This window comes from Podarcis erhardii, assembly GCF_964252035.2.
Source record: "Podarcis erhardii genome assembly, chromosome: 10".
Classification (NCBI taxonomy): domain Eukaryota; kingdom Metazoa; phylum Chordata; class Lepidosauria; order Squamata; family Lacertidae; genus Podarcis; species Podarcis erhardii.
The window spans coordinates 61,587,002-61,614,191 of NC_138500.1; the positions used below are offsets into that span (position 1 = coordinate 61,587,002).

Genomic DNA, 27,190 nt, shown 5'->3' on the forward strand with positions numbered 1-27,190 from the left:
CTCTGGGGAGAATGGGAGTCACTCGCCCCATTGCATTCCCTCGGCAGCTGCAGCAAAAATACAACCATGCGCTTCAAGAATGGAAGAGGCAAAGTCTCTGGGACAGCTGGACATTGTGCGTCCTGTTGTTTTTTGAGGGGAAGAGATCTCGAAATAAAATTTCGAGCATGTTTGTAATTGCGGTTCTGGGGAGCAAAATTCTAGCCGCTTTCTGTTCATTATGCCCCCCACTTCAAAACCCTCTGGTTGGTGCTTCCATTGAGGCCATGGACTCCACTTTCAACTGCTTTTTCACGGAGGACTAAGTTGGATAGAACATCTTCCTCTCAAACCGTTCCAGTTTACCATTCTGCCTTCCACAGTGTTTCTGGCCACTCCTCCCCTACCCACTAATCACATTCTGGTGCTAAGCAGACGCTTGCAGATATAATAAATAAGCAATAACTGATACAGTAATTGAGAGTCTTCAAAGAACGCCTCGTGCCAAAATACTACATTTTGTTGTAATTCTTGCAACAAGAACCCGGTAAAGTAGAGCAGTGCGATTACACAGGATCAAGACTGTTGCTGCACAACGCACCAAAACTTTAGAAGAGATCTACCTGCACTTTGGGAGAGTGGAGAAAATGTGGTTTAAGTGTATGGCGTGGTTCATCTAAGGCAGGGATGCCGAAACCCGAGGTCCTCCAGATGTTGATGGTCTCCAGCTCCCCAAAGGTGGGGGGATTCAAGTCTGGCAACATCTGGAGGGCCAGAGGTTCCCCACTCCTGGTCTAAGGGCACCCAGAGTTCATGGCAGAGATGAGATTCAATCAGGACTGTGTGTTTTTCTGATTCGAAGATGAGCTTCCACAGTGCATCGTCTAGCCCCACTACTAAGCCCTTGGCCTTTCTCATTCCACATTGCCAAGTTTCTCTTCTCTGGGAGGTTTCAGTGTGGTGTAGTGGTTAAGAGCAGTGGACTCGTAATCTGGGGAACCGGGTTCGCGTCTCTGCTCCTCCACATGCAGCTGCTGGGTGACCTTGGGCCAGTCACACTTCTCTGAAGTCTCTCAGCCTCACTCACCTCACAGAGTGCTTGTTGTAGGGGAGGAAGGGAAAGGAGATTGTTAGCCACTTTGAAACTCCTTAGGGAAGTGATAAAGCGGGATATCAAATCCAAACTCTTCTTCTTCTTCCCTATCATGCAGGATTGCTTTTATCAGAATCCTAATAAATGCCTGTTTTCATAGAATCATAGAACGGTTTGCCTGGCGCCTTCATTACACACCTTTAGGCGTCAGGCAAAAATGTTCCTTTTTAACCAGGCCTTTGGTTGATCTGTTTGACATCCTGTACCCTTTTAAAATGTGGCTCTTTTCTAGGGGAGTATTATTGGGTTGTTGTTTTTATTCTGATTATATATGGTGTGATCTTTTCTCTGCACTGCCCTGAGACCTCCAGGTATAGGGCGGTATACAGTGGTACCTCGGGTTACAGACACTTCAGGTTACACGATTTTGGGTTGTGCACCGTGCCAAACCCGGAAGTACTGAAATGGGTTACAGTGGTACCTCAGGTTACATACGCTTCAGGTTACAGACTCCGCTAACCCAGAAATAGTACCCCGGGTTAAGAACTTTGCTTCAGGATGAGAACAGAAATTGCGCGGCAGCAGCGGGAGGCCCCATTAGCTAAAGCAGTGCTTCAGGTTAAGAACAGTTTCAGGTTAAGAACGGACCTCCGGAACGAATTAAGTACTTAACCCGAGGTACCACTGTACTTCTGGGTTTTGGCGCTCACTCATGTGCAGAAGCACCAAATCGCGACCCGTGCGCGCAGACCCGGTGCTGTGGGTTGCAAACGTGCCACCCACACGGATCACATTCGCAAGCCGAGGTTCCACTGTATAAACTCAATAAATAAATAAATATAATTGGAAGGGACCGCGAGGGTCATCTAGTTCAACCCTTTGCAATGCAAGAATCTTTCGCCCAAAGTGAGACTCAAAGCCACAGCTCTGAGATTAAGAGTCTCATGGCTTACCAACTGAACTATAATGATTATTTGCCAGGAGGATGACTCCCCAGGGTGAAACTGGACTTTATTTCACACAGGTCAAAGACCCAGTTTGGCACACCCATCCACATTTGCATACACCGACCAACAGGCTGGGAGCCTCAATGGCACCCCTCTGGAGGCTTCATTGGGGCAATAACCCAACTAGCACTCCCCCTAGCTACAGCCCTGCGCCTCCCTCATTCGTCTAACTACTTGAGAAGGGAAGGGAATTATGTGTGTGTGTGTCCCAACCACTGCTACCTCCCCACCTCTCCTCTCCTCAGCAAAGCTTCTTCTACAGCTGCCAGACAGGCGGACTTTCAACAGGTGAAGCTGTCCCCTGTTTCTGAGGTGCAGCAATAGGAAAGGCTTCACCGGCTGGACATTGCAACAAAACTGCCAGCACATTTGCAAAGCTTAGCAGGGCCCGGCTTGATTTCAAACTGGATGCTTTGAGATCCCTGTATTACAGGCATGTCCAACAGGTAGATCATGCTCTACCGGTAGATCACTGGACGTCTGCGGTAGATCACTGGCTCCCCCCAAAGAAGCTGAACAACTGTGGCTCCCCTAAAGAAAGCTCAACAGGTCAAGAGAGCCAGTGTGGTGTAGTGGTTAAGAGCGGTAGACTCGTAATCTGGTGAACCAGGTTCGCTTCCCCGCTCCTCCACATGCAGCCGCTGGGTGACCTTGGGCCAGTCACACTTCTTTGAAGTCTCTCAGCCCCACTCACCTCACAGAGTGTTTGTTGTGGGGGAGGAAGGGAAAGGAGAATGTTAGCCGCTTGAGACTCCCTATGATAGTCACAAAGTGGGATATCAAATCCAAACTCTTCTTCTTCAACATTTTACCTCCTCCCTGAAAAAAACTCAACAACTTTAACCAGAACCCCCAGAAAGGGGTAGATCATTGCCAGTTTTTAACTCTGTGAGTAGATGGCAGTCTCTTGGGAGTTGGCCACCCCTGCTGCATTGCAAATCGGTTAGACTTAGGCTCCCCTCCCAATTCTCCCATTTCCATGCTTTCCACGCTGCTGCCCTGAAGGCCCACCTTACCGGCAAAGTTCTTGGTGAAAACCAGCGTGACGAGGACGATGGGGATGAGGACGGTGCCGATGGTGACGACGCGGTCGAAGGGCAGCTCGAGCTTGAGCTGCAGCAGCAGCGCCGCCAGCGAGCCCGCCTTGTCGTCCTGCGCACCGGGCAGGATCAGCTCCTTGAGTTTCTCGCCCGCCAGCAGCGCCGTGGCCATGTCCGGGTGGTTCTCGATGATGTGTTGCATAAGCGGCGCTCCTCACCCGGGCGCTCCTGCCTGCAGCAGGGGAAGCGTCGCCGTCGCCGCCTGGCCGGAGGAGATCCACGAAATCCAGGAGAAGATCCAGCGGATCCCGAGCCGAGGAAGGTGGTCCCGGCCTGCGGGTAGGAGGAGCGACACCGGAGAGCGATGAGAAAAAGAGAGGGCGCACGTGGAGAGCGAGGAAGGCGACGAGGCACCATCTCCCTTTTTGCGCAACAGCCGCGTCCCTAGCGAGACTGCGGCAACGGCGATCGGGGGCTGCCCTTGGCCTCCGCAGCCGCGGATCTCCGTGCCCGCCACCCCCCTCTCCCCAGGCCTCCCTTCCCCAGGCGGCGGCGGAGATTAAGCGCCATGCAATACCGCCGAGGACGGGGGGCTGGCGGGCAGCCCCGGAAAGGCGCGACCCGGATTGCGCCGAGCTGGGTGGTTGCAGCCAGCGCGCAAAAACCAGCGGGCAGGGAAAGCGCCGCGGGCGTAACCCCCCCCCCCCCGCGTGGATAAGAATAATAAAAACCAGCGCGATAAACACCTTAGCGCGGCTCTGCTGCGCAATAAAAGCCCATCAGAAGCTGGTTATATATAATTTCTATCTAGAACATATTATACACACACACACACAAAGACACACACACACAGATGTATGTACCAAGAAGCTTGTTGCAGAACTAGAATGGTCCTTTTCCGGTTACCTTGATGGAAGTCTTTTTTTAAATCCCCGCGCTTCTCTTGCTCCAAAGCCGAGAGAGGAGCGCAAGGGTGACTCGGCAAAATCAGAGATGGTAAAGGGGGAAAAAAATAAAAATCCGGTTGCGGCAGGCTGGCAAGACTCCGGCCTTCACATAGTACTTCCTCTTGGTCCCCAAGTCTGGTGCAGGATCTCACCCACCCCCTCTCCAAAGAAGAGAGGGGCGATTTGCCAAAGGGCAGTTGCACGAAAGGAAGCGTCCTCCGCGGTAGCCGCCGCAACGAGCTGTTGGAGAAGGCGCTTTGCAGCGGCGAAGGAAGCCCCCCAGCGGAATGCAATGGGTTGAACGCCGCCCAGAGGTCGATTAAGGTCTCCGCTTAAACATCTGGAATTGGTGGAGCTGCCAGCAGCGGCAGGAGCGGGGGCTTTGCTCCAGGAGAGAAGGGTGGCCGCCAGGAGGCATAGGCTGCAGGCATTATCGGCTCAGAAGCTGCAGAGTCACCAAGAGCAACACGTTGCGCCTCGAAGTGGCGACAGACAGCTTCTCCTGCCGCTGCCTGGGAATGGCTCGGCGGCATCTCCGGCTGCTTTCGAGGCTGGCAGCCTGGTTAGAAGCGACGGAGGGAGCCCCTTTGGAGAAAAGGGGGGGCCAGGAAAGGCGCCTCTGGGCCTCATTGCGGAGGCAACCAAAGGAACCCGGCGGCGAGCGCTGAAGCGGCGCAAATGCAAATGCAGAAAGGGATTTATTTCGATTGCTAGTCGCCCCATCCTCTTCCCTCTCTCTCTCGACACCTAGCTCTTGTTCTGCAATGGCATTAGTGCAGCCAGGTTCTCTGCATATTTACCCACAAAAAAATCCTGCGGAGTTCAGAGGGTGGTTGCACTCCCGTGACACGCGAGAGTGCATAGGGACTGCAGCCCAGGGTGGTGGTTGTTGTTTAGTCGTTTATTCGTGTCCGACTCTTCGTGACCCCATGGACCAGAGCACGCCAGGCACTCCTGTCTTCCACTGCCTCCTGCAGTTTGGTCAAACTCATGCTGGTAGCTTCGAGAACACTGTCCAACCATCTCCTCCTCTGTCGTCCCCTTCTCCTTGTGCCCTCCATCTTTCCCAACATCAGGGTCTTTCCCAGGGAGTTTTATCTTCTCATGAGGTGGCCAAAGTATTGGAGCCTCAGCTTCATGATCTGTCCTTCCAGTGAGCACTCAGGGCTGATTTCCTTCAGAATGGAGAGGTTTGATCTTCTTTCAGTCCATGGGACTCTCAAGAGTCTCCTCCAGCACCATAATTCAAAAGCATCAATTCTTCGGCAATCAGCCTTCTTTATGGTTGTTATAATTTAATGCCCCCCCCCCAATCCACAGTAACACAGTTAGGTGATTTTAGACTTGAATAGAGCTCTTGAGATGGCCATGTGCATTGCCTCCCTTAAGGCAGGTCCGAGAACAGTACTTACTCAGGAGTGGAGCCTCTGACCCAAACTCCACTGAAAAGCCCTGCTGTTTCTGAGCCATAGCCACAGCATCTTTATGTAATGTTCCCTTGAAACACTTTGCGGATCTGAGGAGCGTGTGTGCGTGCGTTCCTGCGACTGCAAAGACAGACCCGTGTTTGTTGGGAAGTGTTTGGTTACACCCCAGGCAGAAGGATCTACAGTACTGTGCAAACCTGTCTACTTGTACTGGGAGCCGAGCCTCAGTGGCCACATCCAGTCCTACTCCGATGTAAGCGCGTATAGGATTGCAGCTATAGAAATGGAGGTGGTCTCTGTCATGCAGGGCGACAGGCTGAAATACTTACAGGGGTACCTTGGGTTACATACACTTCAGGTTACAGACTCCGCTAACCCAGAAATAGTGCTTCAGGTTAAGAACTTTGCTTCAGGATGAGAACAGAAATCGTGCTCCGGCGGTGCGGCGGCAGCAGGAGGCCCCATTAGCTAAAGTGGTGCTTCAGGTTAAGAACAGTTTCAGGTTAAGTATGGACCTCCGGAATGAATTAAGTACTTAACCCGAGGTACCACTGTACATGCGTAATGATTACAAGTCACAGAACCGTAACACTTGGCGTTTGTGTTTACAAAAACCATGCATTTCTACTCATTTTCGTAATTGTAGATTAAATCTCCCAATGGCCTTGAAGATGCATGCACAAAGCAGACTCAAGTGTTTAGGAAAGCAACCAGAGTTTGTTATTCAATTCCTCTTGAATCGAAGGATAATGTCTGCCCATTCATCTGCTGCCCTTCAGCGGAACCTTTGAGGGGTTGTTTTTTAAAAAACATTATGTGAAGTCTACATAGATTGTAGTCTACCACACTCGGCACTAAATAAACAAACTGAATACATTTATGGAAACAATTAGATTTGCATAATGAATTCTTATTTAGGTGAACGCTTTCTTGAGCTGCTGAACCTGGCTTCTGATTTCTGCCAGGCTGATGCATTTGAGAAAACGGAGGTGAGAAGTCAAAGGGGAAATTCAACAACGGGTGCTCTGTCAGAGCAACATAATTGCATCCTGGTGTGAACCACAAGAAAATGTTCAGTGGTGTCAGAAATCTGTGCAAAGCTGCAAAGTCTCTCCCCCCCCCCCCCGCCGATCTTGGATTATTTTCTGCAAAAGGTTCTCAGTAGAACATCTGCACCACATTTATTTATTAATGCATTTGTTAACAGAAGGTGTAGGTCTCCTGAGTCACCTGATGACGCAGATGATCGCATTGAGGTGGAAGGATTGCTTAGGTAACTGCCTTATTTAATTTAGAAAATTAGAGCTATCCAGGTGTTAACAGATCCTGCATCTGTATGTACTAGCCACATAATTCAATTAAATGGCATCCTACAGAGCCTAGAACTTACAACCTGGGACTTCTGCAAAGGCAGCCTCCACTCTGAACCCATTCATTTTAGAGGACATGTTTAGGCTCAGAATACATAGCAGACGCATGCATAGCGTATCATACAGATGTAGGCACTGTCTGGTTTTTTTTTTTGGGGGGGGAGCAAGCCTTATGCATGAATTTTGGAAGAGGCAGCAACTTAAGCCCTCTAGCAATCCTGGCGACACACACACACACACCGATCCGATTTGTGGCCCTGATTTATAAATGAGGATTGGATCCATTATGACCGGATCTGGAAATCCAATAGACTTGCACTATGAAACCAAAACGGCCATAACACCCTTGTTTGTTCACAAGGGGGCATGAAAATTGGCGGACATGGTAGCCCCTCTAGAGCTAATCAACCTGGATATGTTTCAGATGGGTAGCACCAGTAATTTTAACGCTAGGTAAAGGTAAAGGTAAAGGGACCCCTCACCATTAGGTCCAGTCGTGGCCGACTCTGGGGTTGCAGCGCTCATCTCGCTTTTTTGGCCGAGGGAGCTGGCGTACAGCTTCTGGGTCATGTGACCAGCATGACTAAGCCACTTCTGGCGAACCAGAGCAGCGCACAGAAACACCATTTACCTTCCCGCTAGAGCAGTACCTATTTATCTACTTGCACTTGGACGTGCTTTTGAACTGCTAGGTTGGCAGGAGCTGGGACCGAGCAACGGGAGCTCACTCCGTCACACGGATTTGAACCGCTGACCTTCTGATCGGCAAGGCCCAGGCTCTGTGGTTTAACCCACAGCGCCACCTGTGTCCTAATTTTAACGCTAACCACCTTTAAATATTGCTTTTAAAAAAATAGTGTGCATGCTTGTCCTACACACACAAACTCTCTCTCTCTGGCTAGATTGCCCCCTCCCTCTCTGAGCTTTCCAGGGTATTCAATTGGCATTGTGCTTCAAGAGATTTCAGAATCTCTTGATGACAAACAACTCTTTAATTGTTCATTACAATTCCAGTATACCCCATTAAATGAAGGCAACAGGAGACAAGCTAGTCCTCATAGGCGCCACGGAGCTGGTAAAATTGGCACCAGTGGCACAGGGACTCCAACATCACAAAAACAATTTTCAACTGAAAGGAAAAACTAAAACGTACTAGGGGCTATAATTGAGTGTACAGAGGAGCACCACGCAGCTCTTTTAATGTTTTATGAAAATAAATGTCACATGCCTCGCTATCAAATATCCGTTGCCAGCTTTTTAAATAATTTAGAACTCAAGACAGAGGGAAGAGATGCCTCTTTTCCAAGCCATAGAAAAAACATCTTGACGACCAAGCATCCAAATTATCTGCTATTACAGCTCCTCACAGAAATTGATAGCAGCTAAGGTTTTGCTAGAAAAAGGTTTGTAGGGTATAGGAACCTGCTTCAGGTGTGAGGCCCTGGTTGCTGGTGGTGGATAAAGGAAGGCAGGAATTAAGTGTCGGAATAATGTTGGCTCAGGATGGGATGGACAAATGGACAGACACACCCCATCCTGGCTCCAATTCAGGCTGCAAAATGTGCTTGAGTCCATGCCTCAGCTTCCCCCAGGATCTTCCATTTTAAACAAAATTTAAAAATTCCTTCCAGTAGTACCTTAGAGACCAACTAAGTTTGTTACCAGTATGAGCTTTTGTGTGCATGCACACTTCTTCAGATACACTGAAACAGAAGTCACCAGATCCATATATACCGTATTTTTTGCTCTAGAAGACTTTTTCCCTCCTAAAAAGTAAGGGGAAATGTGTGTGCGTCTTATGGAGCAAATGCAGGCTGAGCAGCTATCCCAGAAGCCAGAACAGCAAGAGGGATTTATGCTTTCACTGTGCAGCAATCCCTCTTGCTGTTCTGGCTTCTGAGATTCAGAATATTTTTTTTCTTGTTTTCCTCCTCCAAACACTAGGTGCGTCTTGTGGTCTGGTGCGTCTTATAGAGCGAAATATACGGTATATATAGTGAGAGGGTGGGGAGGGGTATTACTCAGAAGGGTGGTGGGAATGGATGATTGGCTGATAGGTGTGGTGAACCTATCAAAGACAGTTTGATTGCCCAGTCCAATGCCCAGACCTTTCCTCGTACACCAATAAGGCAAAAAGCACTTGACGAAGCAGAGGTATTATTTTGGTCTCTGTTGCTAGGCCAATCCCACAGTATGCAGGAGCTGTTACATTTCCCTATTAAAAGCCTGTTTCAGGCTGCAAAACGGCTCTGAAGACAGATGTGGTTTGCAGTTCTGCTAAACCTTCAGGGAAAGTCATGCATGCATGCTGGAAAGACAAACGAGAGGCGCTATATTGGGCTTCCTCAATTCCTGCTGCAACAGATGTAACATAATGGGCACATCATCCTCAGCAGTGGCAAGCTCAAAGTCTCAAGGAAACTTAGGAAAGGCTGAAGCACATGATGCACCAAGTTGCTGCTGTTTTGATTTCCAGCTGTCTTGGCAAGCTGCTGTCCCACCTCAGCTTTTCTCTCTATCATGAGACAAAGGTTCTTGAGAGCAGAAGCAGTAAGGCCTACACAATCATTCAAGCCTGCTAACAGCAAACTGCTAAGTTACTGTGACTCATTCTCCCTATAAAAGTAGCCAGCCTCTCTGTGGGCCTCAGTGTCCTGAGTGTGTGTCTCAGTGTGTGGTGTTGTGTCGCTGCAGACATAGTGGCTCCAGGACTCCAGTAAATCAATAATTAAGACTGTGCCTGTGAAGTCAGATAGCTGCTATGAGCACTCTGTGTATGCTCTTTAACTATGCTGTTTATGAACAACTGTATTTTATGAAGAAGACTCTGCGTTGATTAATTCACCACTGCGTGACACTCTCACCATCCAAAGACCTGCGCATTTTGTAAACACTTTCAGTGACAGAATTCATTTTTTTCTTTGTCACCGATTCATACCCCCTCTCAAAAAACCAGAAGCTTTTTGTAAGGGACCAAGTGCAGCCTGCATGGTGTGGATCATGTGTGTGGTAACCACAACCACTAGAGACACGACCCCCACAAGGGTGGGCCAAAAGCAAAAACTACCCTCCTTGGGCCAGAGCACCCCCTGCTCTAAGGGCAAGGATGGGTCTTCACCACAAAGATGTATCTAGCTTTTGAACTCAGCACTCACTGCATACAAATGTGCCTCTGGATTAAGCTGCAGGGCTGCATTTTGGTACTATGGATATCATCAAGATTACCTCAGATGAGAAGCACCCGTCGATATAGGAGCGCCATGCATACAAAGTGCCCTGTTTCCCCCTCCCAGCAGCTTCTCTGACTGCTGCTTCAGTCCATTCTTGTTCATGTCCTTTTGCTTTCCTTGGCAGCTTTTACTTCAAAACTTCCAATCACAATGGCCACGATCCATAAGCACACTAAACCAGAATATTTATAGTTCAGTCCCATTGATTATTGAGACTTGACCATTCCTGTCGATACGAAAATTAATTTGGACTGCAGATTTAAGGTTTCTTGAGACTCCCAGACCTCTTCTCTGGAATTGCTGTCAAAACATCTTCTAGAGGTTCATTGTTTTCAATGAAACCATTTCTGCCAAGGCAGTTTAAAATGCCAGCACAAAGGATATAAAAATTGGTGGGGGTGGGAGAGTCTAACTGGCAAAGTGCCAGTTCTCTTTGCCCGTCTCTATCCCTTTTTCCTTCCTTCAGGGCAGGTGGTGTCAGTTGGCCTTGTGAGGGGACAGCCTGACTGGCGCAAATCTTGATTTAGCCTTTGCCTGACTCCTTCATGCTCTTCTTTCCTGTACAGTGGTACCTCGGGTTAAGTACTTAATTCGTTCTGGAGGTCCGTTCTTAATCTGAAACTGTTCTTAACCTGAAGCACCACTCCTGCTGCCGCCGCACCACTGGAGCACGATTTCTGCTCTCATCCTGAAGCAAAGTTCTTAACCTGAAGCACTATTTCTGGGTTAGCGGAGTCTGTAACCTGAAGCGTATGTAACCTGAAGCATATGTAACCCGAGGTACCACTGTAGTAGGTAAAAGTCTTGACCAGACCAGGCCCTGAAGTTGTCTTTGCCTCCCATGTATTCGTGTTTCTTCTCACATTTTGCCTCTTTTTTGGGTTAGCTTTCCATGTGTTTTCAGACTTGATTTGGGGGGGGTCCCCCTCCCCTCCTGATAATAAAATGCAATTGTAGCACCAACTTGTTGAGGAACTTTTGAATGGGACACTGCTGATTGAAGATGAGTATAAGAAGACCATTAGCAAACTCTACATGTAAGCAGAAATGGGGAAATTGCCTCAGACATCCTTTCTTAGTGTGGACAATAGAGGAAATTGAGGTTTAGGTATCCTTCCCTTGGTTTCCGCTATATGGGCTGTGAGTGCTGCTGCTTATGCGCTGAAATGGCACCAGAGAAGTATTAGGAGATTCCAGCTGATCAGGGCCTGTGAAAGATCATAGAGCCCAGAAGGCAATACTGTTTTCGGCTTTGCCTCTATTGTCAGAGACAAATTATGGGCTCAAGCAGAATCTTAGTACTTCATGCAGCTCAAAAACTAATTTGGAATTGGTATAGAAAAGCAGATGTGTAGAAGATATACCTATAGAGCAACTCCTTGCCCTGTAGCCTTTCTGAAGGCATGGCAATGGCTCACCGTTTTTCTATGGGATATGTTGTGCTGAGCTGTAAATCTGAGGCAGTCTGCTTTGGTTAAAATTAGGAAATAAAGCCTGTTCCGTAAGGGGGCATATGAAGAGAATGCACCCTCAGATTGGTACATAACATGTGTGTGTAAAATAATACTCCACAAACACTTATGTGTAAAATAAGAATATTCAATGAACTCTTACTTTCTAAATAGGGGAGCAGTGCTTTCTTTTTATGACAGAGATCTTTCAACTACAGAAGTAGGTGTTCCTTTTTTAAAAAGTTGTACTTCCTGCTCCTTTGAGTCTAACCTGAGAGCGGCATGTTGCTGTTAACACCAAGGTTGCAAGTTTGACCTCTGTATGGGACAGCTGCATTTTCCTGCATTCCAGGGGGCTGGACTAGAATAGATCATCCTCAGGTTCCCTTCCAACTCTGTGATATGATATATGATATATGATATGATATAATATGAAGAAATAGGATATTGTAATGAGACTAGATTGGACTAAATGGGTTCTTCAGTGCTAGGACTCTGGTTATAAAAAGAGGCTGCTAAAGAGATCAAACTGGGTTGACAAGCTTAACCTGGCAGATACCATTTGTTGGGAGAATAGCAGTTATGACTTAGATGATGTGTTGCACCATGAACTAAATAGTGGGTGGGGTATCTTTCTCCCTCCCCTCTCCTGGCTGGATGTCATCAAGTTATCTCAGTATTACAGATAACAGTGCTTGTCTTGAAGCTGGGTCTGAAAGCTGTCATTTCCTTACTTGCTTTCTGGAAGAACTGAGAATGGTTTTTGTGCCCCTCCCCTCCTATAAATATGATGAGGAGTTAATGATGCAAATCTTCTCTTTTATGTTCAGCCTGAATTTATGAAACTTTGTATCAGATAATTGTTATCCATATCATTTGGATTTTATGACTATTGTTTCACTTTTTAACCTAACTGTAAACTGTTTTAGGATTTTTGTAATTTATTATTGTTGATTGTTTTATTGCTTGTAAGCCACCATTCTTGTATTTTATATAGAAAGCTGCTGTAGCAGTCAGAATGACCATGAATAAATCAACCTCTCCCCCCTCCCATTTATTTTAGGCAAGGATACTAGTACCATTAGAAATTGTCAAAACATTTAAGCACCTCTGCTTAAAAGGCAAAACATATTCAAGCACTGCACAAATGCTGCCAGAACCAAGGCAATAAATCCTAGTGGACAAAGGAGGTAGGTGGTTTTGCTGATTGGGCTTTTAAGATCCCCAGGGGAAATCAAATTCCACCAAAAAGGCAATGGGGGCTCCATTAGTTCTCAGGATAAAAGGCAGGACCCCACTGAGAGGTAAGCTTATTAATCACATGTAGGGAATCTGTTGGGGAGTTGCTTGCCATTCTGCTTCCTAAAGGAAGGAAGAAACAGAAAACACGGAGGGGTAGTAGATTAGGGAGGAACTTGTGCCTTTACGGCTACGTGAGAGAAATATGCTACCAATATCTACAGAAGAATGGGGTGCAGCTTAAACCACACCATAAAGTTGACACTATACCTTTAAACGGTGGACAAAGTATCTTATTATCATTCTTATTTCCATATATACAAGTCCCACAAGACAGCCAGCATGCAGAAAACTTTATTCAAATTAGTGACATTTAACGGCGTAAAAATACAGCAACTTTGAAATAAACATTTGTATCCTATTTTAAGATACATCTGTTTAAAGTGCTTTCAATACAAAGTTCTTAACCTGCCAGGGAGGTGCTGGCTTTCTATTTAACCAAACTTCGGGCAGATCGGAACATGGTCAGGAATATTTAGCCGGTAGTTGCAGCAAATATTTTTAATTACTCAGACCTGTGGATTAACCAAGCAAGACAGGTAATGAAATAGCAGTGTTAATGATAGCACTTTCAGCTGAACAACCAGATCAAGAGCACTGGGAATCGTTACAACAACCAAAGACAACACAGGGTATCTAAATTGCATACATAAAACGGTGGTATTCAGCTAAGTTTCATTCAGAATCAACCTACTAAAATTAAAGCACCTAGTTTTGTCATGTTTGTTAAGTTCAGTGGGTCCACTCTAAGTAAACCTAAGTTGAATACCACCCTTAGTTTAGTAGTCGTTTCCTATTCCCACAAAAAAACTGGGAATCACAGTTCTATGAAGGGGCTATGCTACTAACAGAACTTTCAGCTTCAGCATTATTTTTAAAATTCCCAGAATCCTCTGAGGATATCAGGATAGTTAAACTGGCATAAAATGTTAAGTACATACGTTCATCACATGTAGCAGTATCTACATGTGATACCCAAATACTGTATGTTGACGTCCACACCAAATTCTAAATAAGTTGTTCCTCACACCTTTAAAAGACAGTACTTTCACATGTCTCACTGCTCTAAGCTCATCTATTCCTGGCAAACAGCAGTAAATTATTGTTTTTCCTATTCTGTTAATATGCTACAGTTTTATAGACTGTGAGCTGAACATTTTAACTCCATATCTCCTACACACAACACGCATTTTTATCACATGCTTTTTCAGATATGATAACACCAGTGGCAGATTTATCATTATTTCCCTAAAAGCAGATTTTGGGATAAAGAGCTACTGCTGATTTATCCCTCCCTCCCTCCCTCCCTCCCTCCCTTCACAAGTGCTGAAAAGACACTCACTGATTTAGATTTTGTAGTTCCCGTGGTAAGTCACAGCCAATGTAAGCTCCATTTGTCAAACTGTATTCCAATAGAGCACTAAAGCAGGCATCCTGACCAAATAATAATAAAAAGATTGTTAACAACTGCAGAATTTATGAATATGAATTTTAACAAAAGTAATCCTGCAACCAATTTATAATTTTACAGTATTTGAAAACAGCATGCCTAAAGAAGAATATCTTTAGAACATTCTTGGTAGCTGACTTTCACATAAAACTGTTGTTAGGAAACATAGGGTGCTACTGTATGAGCTGGACAGCAGCAAACATATTCTAACACAGCCTTGTGTTTAAACTTGCTTGCTAGTAGACTACCAGGAATTTCATGCAGACAAGTGAGAAGGCTCGGCAAGAAGGGATGGTTTCCTTGGGTAGTCTATTTTTAATGAGCATGTTACTTTAAAAAGGTAAAGGTAAAGGACCCCTGACAGTTATGTCCAGTCGCAGATGACTCTGGGGTTGCGGCACGCATCTCACTTTACAGGCTGAGGGAGCCGGTGTTTGTCCACAAACATTTTTTTCGGGTCACGTGGCCAGCATGACTAATCTGCTTCTGGCGAAACCAGAGCAGCGCACGGAAACACTGTTTACCTTCCTGCCAGAGTGGTACCTATTTATCTACTTGCACTTTTTGGTGTGCTTTCGAACTGCTAGGTTGGCAGAAGCTGGGACCGAGCAACGGGAGCTCACCCCGGTGCGGGGATTTGAACTGCCGACCTTCTGATCGGCAAGCCCAAGAGGCTAAGTGGTTTAGACCACTACCCTATACAAACAGCTATTAAAGTGAGGTGTTTGAAGAGTTTATTATATGTGGGGTTTCTTAGCTTATGTGATTTAGCTATATTTATATTTTAACTGTTGTTTTAATTTATGTTTCCATTGTTGTAGCTTTAAGCTTGCAACTTACTACAAAAGTTACAAATATGAAATACACCAAGAATGAAAACCACTCATCATTAATATTTATGCCATAATGGAAACTTCCTTTCTTCTTAGCTAATGCTTTATTGAATCATATTAATCATTTTGATGGACGATTTTTGATATTTTCTGATATTCTGAATTACTATGACTTTACTGAATCGATGAATTTGTTGCTGTTTGCTTTATTTAAACATTTTTGTGTTTGATAATATAGTGATTGTAATGTTGTTGTTGTTTCAGTGCTTTTGTGGTCACTGTGAACTGCTTTGAGCTCAACATTTGTTGTTGGAAATGCGGAATACAAATATTAAATCAAAATCAAATCAAACGATTGTGTTACATTTCTACTGAAAAATCTGGGTTCTTTTGGCTTCAGTCAAGAAATTATTGTTGCATCCCAGCCTGTTCCATCTTCAACATAGCCATGGCTGAATTCACCACATATTCAATATCATTATAACCCTTTTCACTCTCTCATGCGTTAATATTGCCTGAAATAGAAAAGCTGTAACACATAAGCAGGTGTGAATGTATTCTAAATGAAAAACGCTTGCATATAACCTTTACAGTATTTATACAGTGGTGCCCCGCAAGACAAATGCCTCGCAAGACTGAAAACCCGCTAGACGAAAGGGTTTTCAGTTTTGGAGGTGCTTCGCAAAACGAATTTCCTATGGGCTTGCTTCGCAAGACGAAAATGTCTTGCGAGTTCCTGCGGGTTTTTTTCCCTCCCCCCCCTTTTCCTAAGCCGCTAATCAGCTGATCCGCTAAGCCGCTTAACAGCTGATTTGCTAAGCCGCTTATCAGCTGATCCACTAAGCCGCTAATAGCGCTAATCCGTTAAGCCGCTAATGGGCTTGCTTCGCAAGACGGAAAAACCGCAAGACGAAGAGACTCGCGGAACGGATTCTTTTCGTCTTGCGAGGCACCACTGTACTCCAGATAGCCACAGGCAACCTGCCATTCCGCTCTGAAATTAACAGTTTTAACTGAAGCAAGCATGAATTCAACATTTTGCATTGGCAGATAGCAAGCAAGCAAGCCTTACTCTGACAAGCACATGAGGATTCCCCACTATAATGAGCAATGCCTTGGGTCTGGTAATTGCCACATTAAAACGCTTTGAATTAGTAAGGAAACCTAAGAGTTGTTTTTCATCAGCAAATGAAGTTTCGTTTGACCGAACCTGGAAGAAAGCAGAAACATTAAATCCTGCAAAGATAATTCTACAGAAGTTATGTTTGTGTGCAAGTCCATATATACACCCACACACATACTCTATGCAAGGTCCAACTATGTTGTCTTGTGTTAGAAGGCAACCCTAAGGGATGTTGTACCACCACAATGCATTAGCTGTGCAACTTCTGAGACTGCTGTGATTGGATGGAGCAGTTGCAGCAGGTCTCAGCTAGAAGTTCAAAAGTCTATAATGCTCATTCCATAACTACTGGAGGGGATCTAGGATGCAAGGGCCTATGATTAAAGCGTGCGTGACGGACAGCAGAGACAGACCAGTCGGGTGATGCAGTCCCTCAGAAATCCCAACAGAGTGCTGGAGCCTCTCTCTGCTTGGCTACCAAGACGGCTAGTGGAGCAGCACTTTGGGAGGGAGAAAAAAAAAAGCATTTTCAGAGGGAGAAAGTTAGATGGGGACAGAGAGAGGGCTTGATTTGAGACGGAAGATAGGGATTAGGAGAGGATTTGACTGAGGGAGAACTAGTTCTGATCTGAGTGGAACATCCACATTGAGGAGACTATCCATAGGAACAGGAAAGAGCCTTGCGGCTTAGACAGGAAGACCAGGTTGAGTGGGGAAGGTATACAGACAGGAGTTAACTGGAGGGCTGAGTGTGAGCCAGGAGAGGTAGAAGCTGTGGGAATATAGATTACCTGGGTCTCATTCTAGCCAGGAGCAGAGAGATCTTCTAGAAGGAAAAGACTCCCAAAACCAGTTAAAAGGGGTGTAGTGATCCCCAGGGTCTGTTACACTATTTGGAAATGCCTCAGGCAGGAATAGGGTTGTTAAGAGGTTGGGTAACTGACAAAAAGTGCCCTTTGCTCGTGAACCAAAATATTAAGCTGTGAAGAAAGCTGTGCTGTGTCAAAAGTATTTTACTCTAATACCTGTCATAACTAAGTAAAGGCGTGAGAGTGAAATAACAGAAACTGAGTTAAGCATTTTAGCGTCTCTTCAAGAAAACCGAACATCTACCGGAAGTGTAAATCCTGATTTTTAGCAACTGACGTTTAAGAAAAGTTGTGCATTTACTACTTTAATGCCTCTGACATCTTAAACTTAGCGTAATTAATAAGTTAACTGTTTCCTGAAAGAACACAACTCCAGACCCATCCTTGTTTTACCAACTTTGTTTTGCAAATAAAACTTTTCTAATTTGTTCAATTTCTGCCTAAGACTCCAAATCACTTAAGTTTTCTTTCAAACAAGAATTCCAAAAGATAACATGTGGTAATTTAGAAATTTAATTAATGGTTGTACCATGCGGTAGGTTTGCTACAGGTTTAATTGAGGCAGTTAGCAATGGGATCTGCTAGGTTTAATTGGAGCTAGCAGTAGATCTGTTACAATAACACGGCAGCCATTTTTAAAAATATAACAGAGCACAATCCTGTTCTCCCAAACACAAGTTCTGCCCTGGCCAGTGTGAGCTGCCAATGCTTTGGACTGTGGATTCACTCTCCAGCTCTGCCCAGCTGCACACTTTCCTGGGAGTAAGTGTCCTGGGAGTAAGCATCACTGAACAAGTGGGAGTTATTTCTGAGCAAACCTGCAGAGGACTACGATGTCTGAACATGCCTATCTAAACTCTCTGCTGATCATTAAGAGTAATGCCACCTATTTTTGCATTGTTTTGTTGCTTCCACTCGCAGCTCTTGAGAATGTGACCAACACTTGGGTCTTTCAGACACACAAATAGCATCTCACTACATACTGTTGATAGGATGATCACTAGGAATTCTTGCCCTTGAAACTCCTCTACAGAGCCCACTTTGATGTCCGCTAAATCCACACTGCGCAAGAGAATTCTGATTTTTTCTACCTAAAGTAGAGACAGTATGACAATTACATTTCAGTTATGGCATTCAACACAGCTGGCATTCAACAGATGAGCAAGAAATTCAGTTCCTGAAATCCAACTCTGAATATGGACCACAGGCCAAAAAAGGTTAACCTTCCCGGAGCTAAACACGTGACGTAAAGGAGAACTGTAAATTTAGATGGCTTTTTGTGAAAATATCCTGTTGCCTATGTAATGCTTTACTAACTTTAGATTAAGATCCACCATCACTTAAATCCACTCTTGCATCTTTCAAAATTATAAGCTATATGTGTGATGTAGTAAAGAATATACATATTGCTTTGGGTCTCAACAAGGCTTCTGCAAATGAAAAGTCTTCTTTATGTTCATGGAGGAGATTGAGATCCAGGAAATGATCCTGCTGGTGGAAGAAGATAAATTTGGGAAGTGGCAAAAGTTAGCACACATTGTGATGTAGATCTATCAAATTTTCAGTTTCTCAAATAATATGCGAACCAAAACACTGCAATCCTTCAAAACGTGCAGTTCTCCAACTCTATAGTGGGTATACAAACATGCACCTTAGGGGAAGTGTGCCTAAAAATGCATTTATTAGAGAAAATAACACGTGCAAAATGCACTACAGGAGGGCAAATTGCTAACAAAAATCAGCATGTGGGACAAAAATGTGTATATTAGTCAAAATAATAATAATAATAATAATAATAATAATAATAATAATAATAATAATTTATTATTTATACCCCGCCCATCTGGCTGGGCTTCCCCAGCCACTCTGGGCGGCTTCCCAAAAAAATATTAAAATACTGTACTACATCAAAACAGGGCTGCCTTCAGATGTCTTCTATAAGTCTGGTAGTTGTTGTTCTCTTTGACATCTGGTGGGAGGGCGTTCCACAGGGATGGCGCCACTACTGAGAAGGCCCCCTGCCTGGTTCCCTGTAACTTGGCTTCTCGCAGTGAGGGAACCACCAGAAGGCCCTTGGTGCTGGACCTCAGTGTCCGGGTAGAACGATGGGGGTGGAGACGCTCCTTCAGATATACTGGACCGAGGCCGTTTAGAGCTTTAAAGGTCAGCACCAACACTTTGAATTGTGCTCGGAAACGTATTGGGAGCCAATGTAGGTCTTTCAAGACCGGAGTTATATTGTCTCAGCGGCCGCTCCCAGTCACCAGTCTAGCTGCCGCATTCTGGATTAGTTGTAGTTTCCGGGTCACCTTCAAAGGTAGCCCCACGTAGAGCGCATTGCAGTAGTCCAAGCGGGAGATAACCAGAGCATGCACCACTCTGGCGAGGCAGTCCGCAGGCAGATAGGGTCTCAGCCTACGTACCAGATGGAGCTGGTAAACAGCTGCCCTGGACACAGATTTGACCTGTGCCTCCATGGACAGCTGTGAGTCCAAAATGACTCCCAGGCTGCGCACCTGGTCCTTCAGGGGCACAGTTACCCCATTCAGGACCAGGGAATCCTCCACACCTGCCCTCCTCCTGTCCCCCAAAAACAGTACTTCTGTCTTGTCAGGATTCAACCTCAATCTGTTAGCCGCCATCCATCCTCCAACCGCCTCCAGACACTCACACAGGACCTTCACCGCCTTCACTGGTTCTGATTTAAAAGAAAGGTAGAGCTGGGTATCATCCGCATACTGATGAACACCCAGCCCAAACCCCCTGATGATCTCTCCCAGCGGCTGCATGTAGATGTTGAAAAGCATGGGGGAGAGGACAGAACCCTGAGGCACCCCACAAGTGAGAGCCCAGGGGTCTGAACACTCATCCCGCCCCACCACTTTCTGAACACGGCCCAGGAGGAAGGAGCGGAACCACTGTATGACAGTGCCCCCAGCTCCCAGCCCCTCAAGACGGTCCAGAAGGATGAACTCTAAAATTCTTTTGAATTCTCATGGGGACTTTTTGTTGGATGGGCAAATCACAATTTGATGAGGAAATGTTGAACTTAAATACTAGAAAAAGAAGAAACCGAAAGAAACCAAAATTGACAAGATTCACCCATCTCTAACGTACACTTTTGTTGTCTGGGGGAAATATTCTAATAACTTCCGCAATCTTAGTAGACTTATGTCCCCAGCCAGATGAGTTATAAATAGCAAATATGATGAAGATGATGATGATTGAGATGTACCTTCTGTTTTTTTAATAGTTGTGACTGCCATCATACGACATGGCTTTTAGAACCTCTTAGGGTAAGCTTACAATACCACCCCAGGTAACAACAAAAACATGTACCAATAACATTCCGTACAAAAAGAAAACGAAGAACAGACAAAAAACAAAGAATAGCATAGGCACAATAGAAATCCATAGCATGAAGCCATACCTGCTTTTGATAAGGTGTAATCACTCCAATATCTTTCTGTGACACTGAATGGTAGATGCTTTTAGCAACAAGGCAACAATAAAACATTACTTGGACTGCTTCTGTAGGATTGAACCAAGAAGGATTGTAGCCTTCACGTGTTTCAGTGCCCTGGCAATTGGGAGGTGGGAAAATAAAAATGTCAACACTGCACTTTGTATTTATTTTTCTGAAAGTCTGATAGCCTGTTTTATTCTCATGATAACCATTTTGATAATAAAAGTGACTTTAATGTGGTTATCACCAAACAAATGCATTTTCATATTAATTAATTAATTAAGGCCTTATTATTATTTACCAGAAAAAGTCAATTATTTCAACAAAATTGGAATCTTTTTGTTTTTGCTTAAAAATCTGTTAAAATCTTTCTTCAATTTCTAAGTATTTCGTTTACTTGATTTAGGAGGGCAGCTGCCCTCCCCAACTATGGCCATGCCTAGACCCTAAGTTTTGCCAGCCTCTCTTTGGATACAAACATGTTTTACGTACTCTCATTCCATGAAAAACCAGGGGGAAACCTTTCCTTGGCAGCTTGTTCCATCCCAACAAAGAGTTTGTCACAGAAGGATCAGCACACACTTCCAACTCCTTATGGTAAAAGAGTCTAGATGGCAATGTGAGCAGTGCAGCATGTGACCTGTAATTCTTCACAAGCTTTGTAATCTGCAAGCAAAGAAAGTAAAATCCAAAACAGGGGGCTATACATTATTATCTGAAGCAAACGCTTATTGGTACATGGGGCCAGTTTTGCCACGTTTCAAAGAATCTCACTTCTGGAAGCGGCTTCCTGATGGACTTCACTGGGAATATGTCTGTAGTTTTAGATGTAAGGTAAGGTAAAGGAGCTCTGGAGGGCTAAGTCCAGTCAAAGGCGACTATGGAGTGTGGTGCTCATCTCGCTTCAGGCCAAGGGAGCTGGAGTTTGTCCACAGCTTTCTGTCATGCGACTAAACTGCTTCTGGCACAATAGAGCACCATGACCAGTGCCAGAGCATACAGAAATGCTGTTTACTTTCCCACCACAGTGGTAAATATTTATCTACTCACACTGGTGTGCTTTCGAACTGCTAGGTTGGCAGAAGCTGGGACAGAGCAATGGGAGCTCGCCCCATCGCATGGATTCAAACTGCTGGCCTTCTGATCAGCAAGCCCAAATGGCTCAGTGGTTTAGACCACAGTACCACCCACGTCCCTAGTTTAGATGTACAGATTGGCTCAGTTTTTGTTGATCTTTGCCAGCCCATGTATTAAGACTGGAACAGGAGCTGTGCAGGCCACATTCTTCGCAGAGAGAAGAAACCTGAGTTCCCCAAGACAAATTCCATCAATGCCCCCAATCGTACACGATGGCACTGACTCACTAGGCTGGGGAGCCCCAAATGTTTCCAACCTTAAAGATGTGATGCTACTTGCCGATGACACCTGTTTGAAAAGGCTACTGGAGTTAATGATATAATTTGTACTGTATTTTAGATCTGCTATATAATATCTGTTGAGAGGTGAAGAAATTGCCTAGAAGACAGCAGCTTGCATTTAATGAAGCGATACAAGATTATATACTATACATCAGAGTGGAGAATCTTTTTCAGGTCGAGGGCTGCGTTTCATCTGGGCAGCCTTCTGGGGTCATGTCCTAGTGGTGGGCAGGGCCAGAGGCAAAAGTGGGAGGGACAAGAAATATGAATTTTATCTTCGGGCAGTATGCTAGTTTCGATACACCTGCAGACACCACCACCTATAAATACAAGCAAGTATTATGGGGGTGGCAAGTTCTGATGAAGCATGGTTTTATCTGGTATATATAACATTTGCTTTGTATTCTTTCGGTATCAGCAAAACTACTGGTTGACTGCTGTACTGAATAACTTCAGAGACTGAGCGGTTAACATCATTCCCCAAGTAACTTACCAACAGAGGATTGTATGATTCAGTAGCACCAAAAGCCTCCTCATCTCTCTGATATAGAGGGCGACTCATCAGTCTCTCCAGCAGGGAAATGTGCAATCCATAAACTGAAGCAAGCCTGGATTTTATTACTGGACCTAGCTGCATCGGATCACCTGAAAGGACTATCTGTAAATACAATTGTTTATTATTATTTAAAAAAGGGAAACTTAAAATCAAGTTTTAATGTAACATTTTCATGCAATGTATTTACAAAACATGTTCAGGGGATCTTGGAGTTGTGTGCCATCAACATGCAGGTGGCATCCAGCTCCCTCTGCTTTTATATCTGTCCAAGGAGGACCTGTTGATGCCCCAAACCTGGAGTCAGTAACCGGCTGTAGGAAGGCTAACAAAGTGAGGCTAAATACAGATTTTTAAAAAAGAGGTGATGTTGATGAATGGTCTATCAGTCTAGGGAAGTGCTCTAGATCCCCACTCCTCTCTTAAGGCCAGCATTCACAGTTGGAGAGGGGTGGGGTGTGGTCCAGCACTGCTGCTAGATGCTCAGGTGGGCATCAAAAGCTTGAACTGGCTTCTATCAGCTCTGGTTGGTGAGAGCTAAATGGGTCAGCTTGAAAGGCACAGCTAGACTGGATTCAAAAGGCACAGCTAGACTGATTTACTGCAATGCACTGCACATACAGTATGGCACATTCGGAAACTACAGCTGGTCTAACACACGACAGCTGGACTATTAAGTGGGAATGAACTTTCTGAGCACATCATGCCAGTATTAAAAGTGCTTCACTGGCTAGTGGGACAGTATTTTGTTTCCATATTCCAGTGCTGCTTTTCACCTTTAAAGACCTAAATGGCATGAGTCCCAAGTAACTGAAGTACCACCCTTCTTCAAATTAACCTGCTGAGCAGTTAAGATCTTTGTCTGAAGCCATTCTCTTGGGTACTCACATATTCTGAAATTAGATGGGTGGCTACTAGAGGGAGGGTTTTTTCTTTTTCCCAGTGATGGCTTCCAATTATGAATTTCCATTATTGAGCATATGGGTCTAGGAAGCACCGGGCAATCCTTCAGGCTTAGTGGAATAACTGAGTTTATGGGTAATTTGTTTCTCCCTAAATCTGAATTAATTGTTTTAATGTCTACTGGTTTCAAGATTTTACTGCTGTATTGTACTGCCTATTGCTGCTATGTTATTGTTTTGACAGCCACCTAAAAACGTTTGCAAAAAGGCAGCATTTGTTAAATGGGTCCACAATTCTCCTGCCTACAGTTAAGTCACTGAAATCTTCTGTCTGGGTGCTATGGAAAGATATATCGAGAACAATAATGTGCAATATTGAAGAAGAGCCAGTTCAGTCATTCCTCCTGCTCAGGCCAATATCTTTCCCAGCCCTTCTCAAGAATTCCTCTCTTCCTTTTGTTTTCTTAGCTGGAGATGCTGGAATAAACATGAACATTAATTTGTGACCATGTGGCGTATCACCTTACTAAGCTTTAACAGTGTTTGATAACTACAATATTGCAACAAGATGACAATTAAAAATCAAGCACATTGCCATTTAGAGCATGTTCACACTATCAAATCTTGTCTTAAGAAGCATGAGATTCATGCATCCCCTTTGCTCCTGTTTTTGCCAGCAAATAAGCCTGGAAGTCACAATCAAGCTTTGCAGCTTGGGCAAAGGAAGAAATGACGTAGTTGCATGCAGCGAGTGCTTCTGTATAAGCACATCCTTAATATCATATGCACCAGCAGCATATGACAAAATCTTCCAAAAATGTTATATTTTCTTCTTTCTAGAAACTTTATTTCACGACTCTCAAAGGAAAGGAAAGAGGCTCAACCCAACGAAGGCGGTAGAAACGTACACACCTGCCCACTGACTTCTGAAATCAGCCCCAGTGGAATGAGGCTTTCTGGTTCACTGGCCTGTCCTGCTTCATCCAAAAATGCATGTGTAAAGTGTCCAAGCCTAGAGTTAATAGAACAAAAGTTGAAATTGCTGGCTTGTTGCATGTTCTGCCATCCTGTGCTGGTACCAAAGCAATTATTTAAAAAAACAGAAATACAATACTTGTGAATGAATAGTGTTTCAATCCAGTTAAAGCCTTTGTTTATCAATTTGTACAAGATTCAATAGGCTGCCTTGGGGCTGCTTGACATGTTACAATAAAGTGAATATACATGATCACCTAACATGCTGATATGTGAACAAACTGTGGAAGACTTGAGGCTTATGCAATCCCTTCTTTTGCTCCTTTACAATCCGTGGAGCTCATGTGCTCCCCTCTCCTCCTCTTTCACATTCATGAAGAAGAAATGGGAAAACTTTTGCCAGGAGAAGCAGTGGGTGACAAGGTCACTCAGCGAGTTTCATGGAATTTTTTGATAGTTAAAATGGCACGTTAAAACATTCACTGACTCATTATGAATAAAGACCACAGAATGATGGTTGTTTTTGAATTTCCTCATTTTTCTTGGTTCAGGTGACTACCTTGGGGCATCTTTACACCCCTGTCTTGTTCTGAATGTTTCACAAAAACATGCATTTGCAATACCTTATTCCTATTTGGTAGAACATTCCTGCACTGCTGCATGTCACTATAATGATCCTGAATCGAGATGCTTTCCAAATGTCTTCTCCGTCTTTGCTGTAAAGCTTTATCACATCACTGAGAGTCTATCAACACAAAACCAGTAATTGTGCATTAAGTATTTTTATCACAGGGTAAATGTACAGCGTATAGCTCATGTACACAGAAGGCAGTACAGTAAGCCTGCAACCTACGTACATTTAACTTGTGAGCATTCACCTTTATGTGAGTGGCAAAAAAATATTTAAAAGGGGGCAGGTTTCTGTGAAAAATGACTTTGGCAATTCTACCTGCAGTTGCACTCAATGGGTTTTGACTATATGCAATTCTGAATTTGGGGGAAATCCCTGGAAGGTAACCCCTGTGTAAGTTGCAGACTTACTGTATGCCAAAACCAAAGCAGATGCCAATAATTTGTGTTTGTTTCTGTGAAGTTTTACTGACTGCGAGTCAACAATTCTGAACTATATGGGACCAAATGTCTTGACTCCATATAAGGCAGCTTTCTATGTTGCTAAGCATTGCTCAGTACAAATAAAGGGAGAAAAACAGCAATGAATTCATACTAAACAAACTTATTGTACATAGCCAATGCTGAGCTTTTAAATGCATGATCTACCTCATAATGCAATTAAGATACAATGAAGTCACACAGGGTACATCAAGCTTTTAAATAAAATTTACCTCTTCATTTCTGCTGGAAGCATTAACTCTAACCATAACTCCTGGCTTTAACAAGTTGCTGTCATGAAGTCGTGAACAAACTAGATCTGATGCACTGTTTGATGGCGCGCAGACCAGTATTCGGCTGTCTGGTATGGTGTAATGTATCTAAAGTTTTATTAAAAATAAATAAATCACAAATTGTTAAAAATACTGAACAGAATTTTTTTTGCTATTTTTTATTTATTCATAAGTCAGCTGCCATTTAATAAACAAAGACCCACATTTGTAATAGTGATTTCCCCCTATTCACTCAAGTTCCAAAATCCATGTTATTATGAAATCTTCTTGAAGAGGGACAAAGATAGGAATAATGCTGCCTTCAAAATATCTCCGTTATCCACCAATTACAGCTGCATTCACATGCCATGGTAAATCACAGTTAACGGTTCACTGTGAATGCATATATGGTTCCTGCTTTGTTCCTCTCTTAGTATGAGCAACAAAGCATGATTTTTGGCTTAGCGTTGCGTCCAACCTGGGAATTGTGGTTTGCTTTGTAGCTTACTGTTCACACTTGTGCTAGGGGAGATGCAAAGCACAAGCAATCTCTACATCCAAAGCAAACCATTAACTATGGGTTACCATGGCTTGGGAATACTGGCTACGCATCAAATTAGGGTTTTCCCTTTTTATATTGATCCACCATAAAAGGTTTCCATTCTGAAACACATGAAGTTGCTCCCCTTCAATACATTAGAGCAACATCACTGTGTTGAGTCTCACGCCCAGAGGATACAGTGTAGACAGGGCAGGTCATGCTACCCGCAAATCAGAAATTACTTGTGGTAGAACTCTATTGCAGACAATGCCTTGGTTCTCTCTTTCTACCTTCTCAAGCAATGGGAATGCACCTTGTAATGGTTATAAGGGATTGCTCGTGCGTAAGTTACCACCACTGGTGGGCCCGGTTGCCTGGTTTAACCTGTCCTGGCTGACAGCCCTTCACTCTGTGGCTGTTCAGTCGCTAGCAGAATCCGTCAGTGGGCGTTTTTTGAACCTCTTCCAGCAAATAAGTTGTTTGACGCCCAGTCTCCTCCTACTCTCCCTGCGCGGTAGTCTTCTGCGCAGGGAGGGAGTGGGCAGAGGAGTGCCCGTGCTCTCCTCACTGTTTTCTGGGAAAGAGTCTTGGAGACCCCTCTCCGAATCCCCCATCTGCCCCCCTTCTCTACTGGTGTTGTGCTGATTCCCTTTCCCAGCCGATGAGCTCCCTCTCTCCTTGCTGGCCCCCTCTCCAGCATCGCTTGGGAGCCTTGCCTCCACCTCTGACGTCAGTTCCCTGACACACTTCAAAGCTAATTCATTGTTAGACAAATACAGCCGTACCTTGATTTTCGAACAGCTTAGTTCTCAAACATTTTGGCCCCTAAACGCTA

General features: G+C 44.5%; 2 protein-coding genes across 11 annotated transcripts in view; both read right to left on the reverse strand.

Annotated features, from left to right (window-relative positions):
* Positions 1-11,933, reverse strand: part of PANX2 (pannexin 2) — a 50,110-nt gene extending 38,177 nt beyond the window's left edge. For 2 of the 9 annotated variants that reach the window (XM_081877943.1, XM_081877940.1), the window contains exon 1: positions 3,096-3,141. Coding sequence is in view for 1 of the 9 variants with exons in the window: in XM_081877935.1 (XP_081734061.1) it covers positions 3,096-3,321 (226 nt within the window). In the remaining 8 variants the exon portion in view is untranslated. Of the gene's footprint in view, positions 1-3,095; positions 3,453-11,707 lie in introns of those variants that run through there. The other 7 variants (XM_081877935.1, XM_081877937.1, XM_081877939.1 and 4 more) reach the window with 7 other exon arrangements.
* Positions 11,934-13,121: 1,188 nt separating this feature from the next.
* MOV10L1 (Mov10 like RNA helicase 1) overlaps positions 13,122-27,190 on the reverse strand; it is a 37,634-nt gene continuing 23,565 nt past the window's right edge. Inside the window, exons 18-27 of one of the 2 annotated variants that reach the window (XM_081877853.1) lie at positions 25,776-25,922; positions 25,056-25,177; positions 24,370-24,469; positions 22,496-22,660; positions 21,077-21,250; positions 20,549-20,698; positions 18,102-18,209; positions 16,199-16,336; positions 14,186-14,277; positions 13,122-13,358 (exon numbers count right to left, since the gene is read on the reverse strand). In XM_081877853.1, the coding sequence (XP_081733979.1) occupies positions 13,349-13,358; positions 14,186-14,277; positions 16,199-16,336; positions 18,102-18,209; positions 20,549-20,698; positions 21,077-21,250; positions 22,496-22,660; positions 24,370-24,469; positions 25,056-25,177; positions 25,776-25,922 (1,206 nt within the window). In that variant the 3' untranslated portion in view covers positions 13,122-13,348. Of the gene's footprint in view, positions 13,359-14,179; positions 14,278-16,198; positions 16,337-18,101; positions 18,210-20,548; positions 20,699-21,076; positions 21,251-22,495; positions 22,661-24,369; positions 24,470-25,055; positions 25,178-25,775; positions 25,923-27,190 lie in introns of both variants that reach the window. The other variant, XM_081877854.1, reaches the window with a different exon arrangement.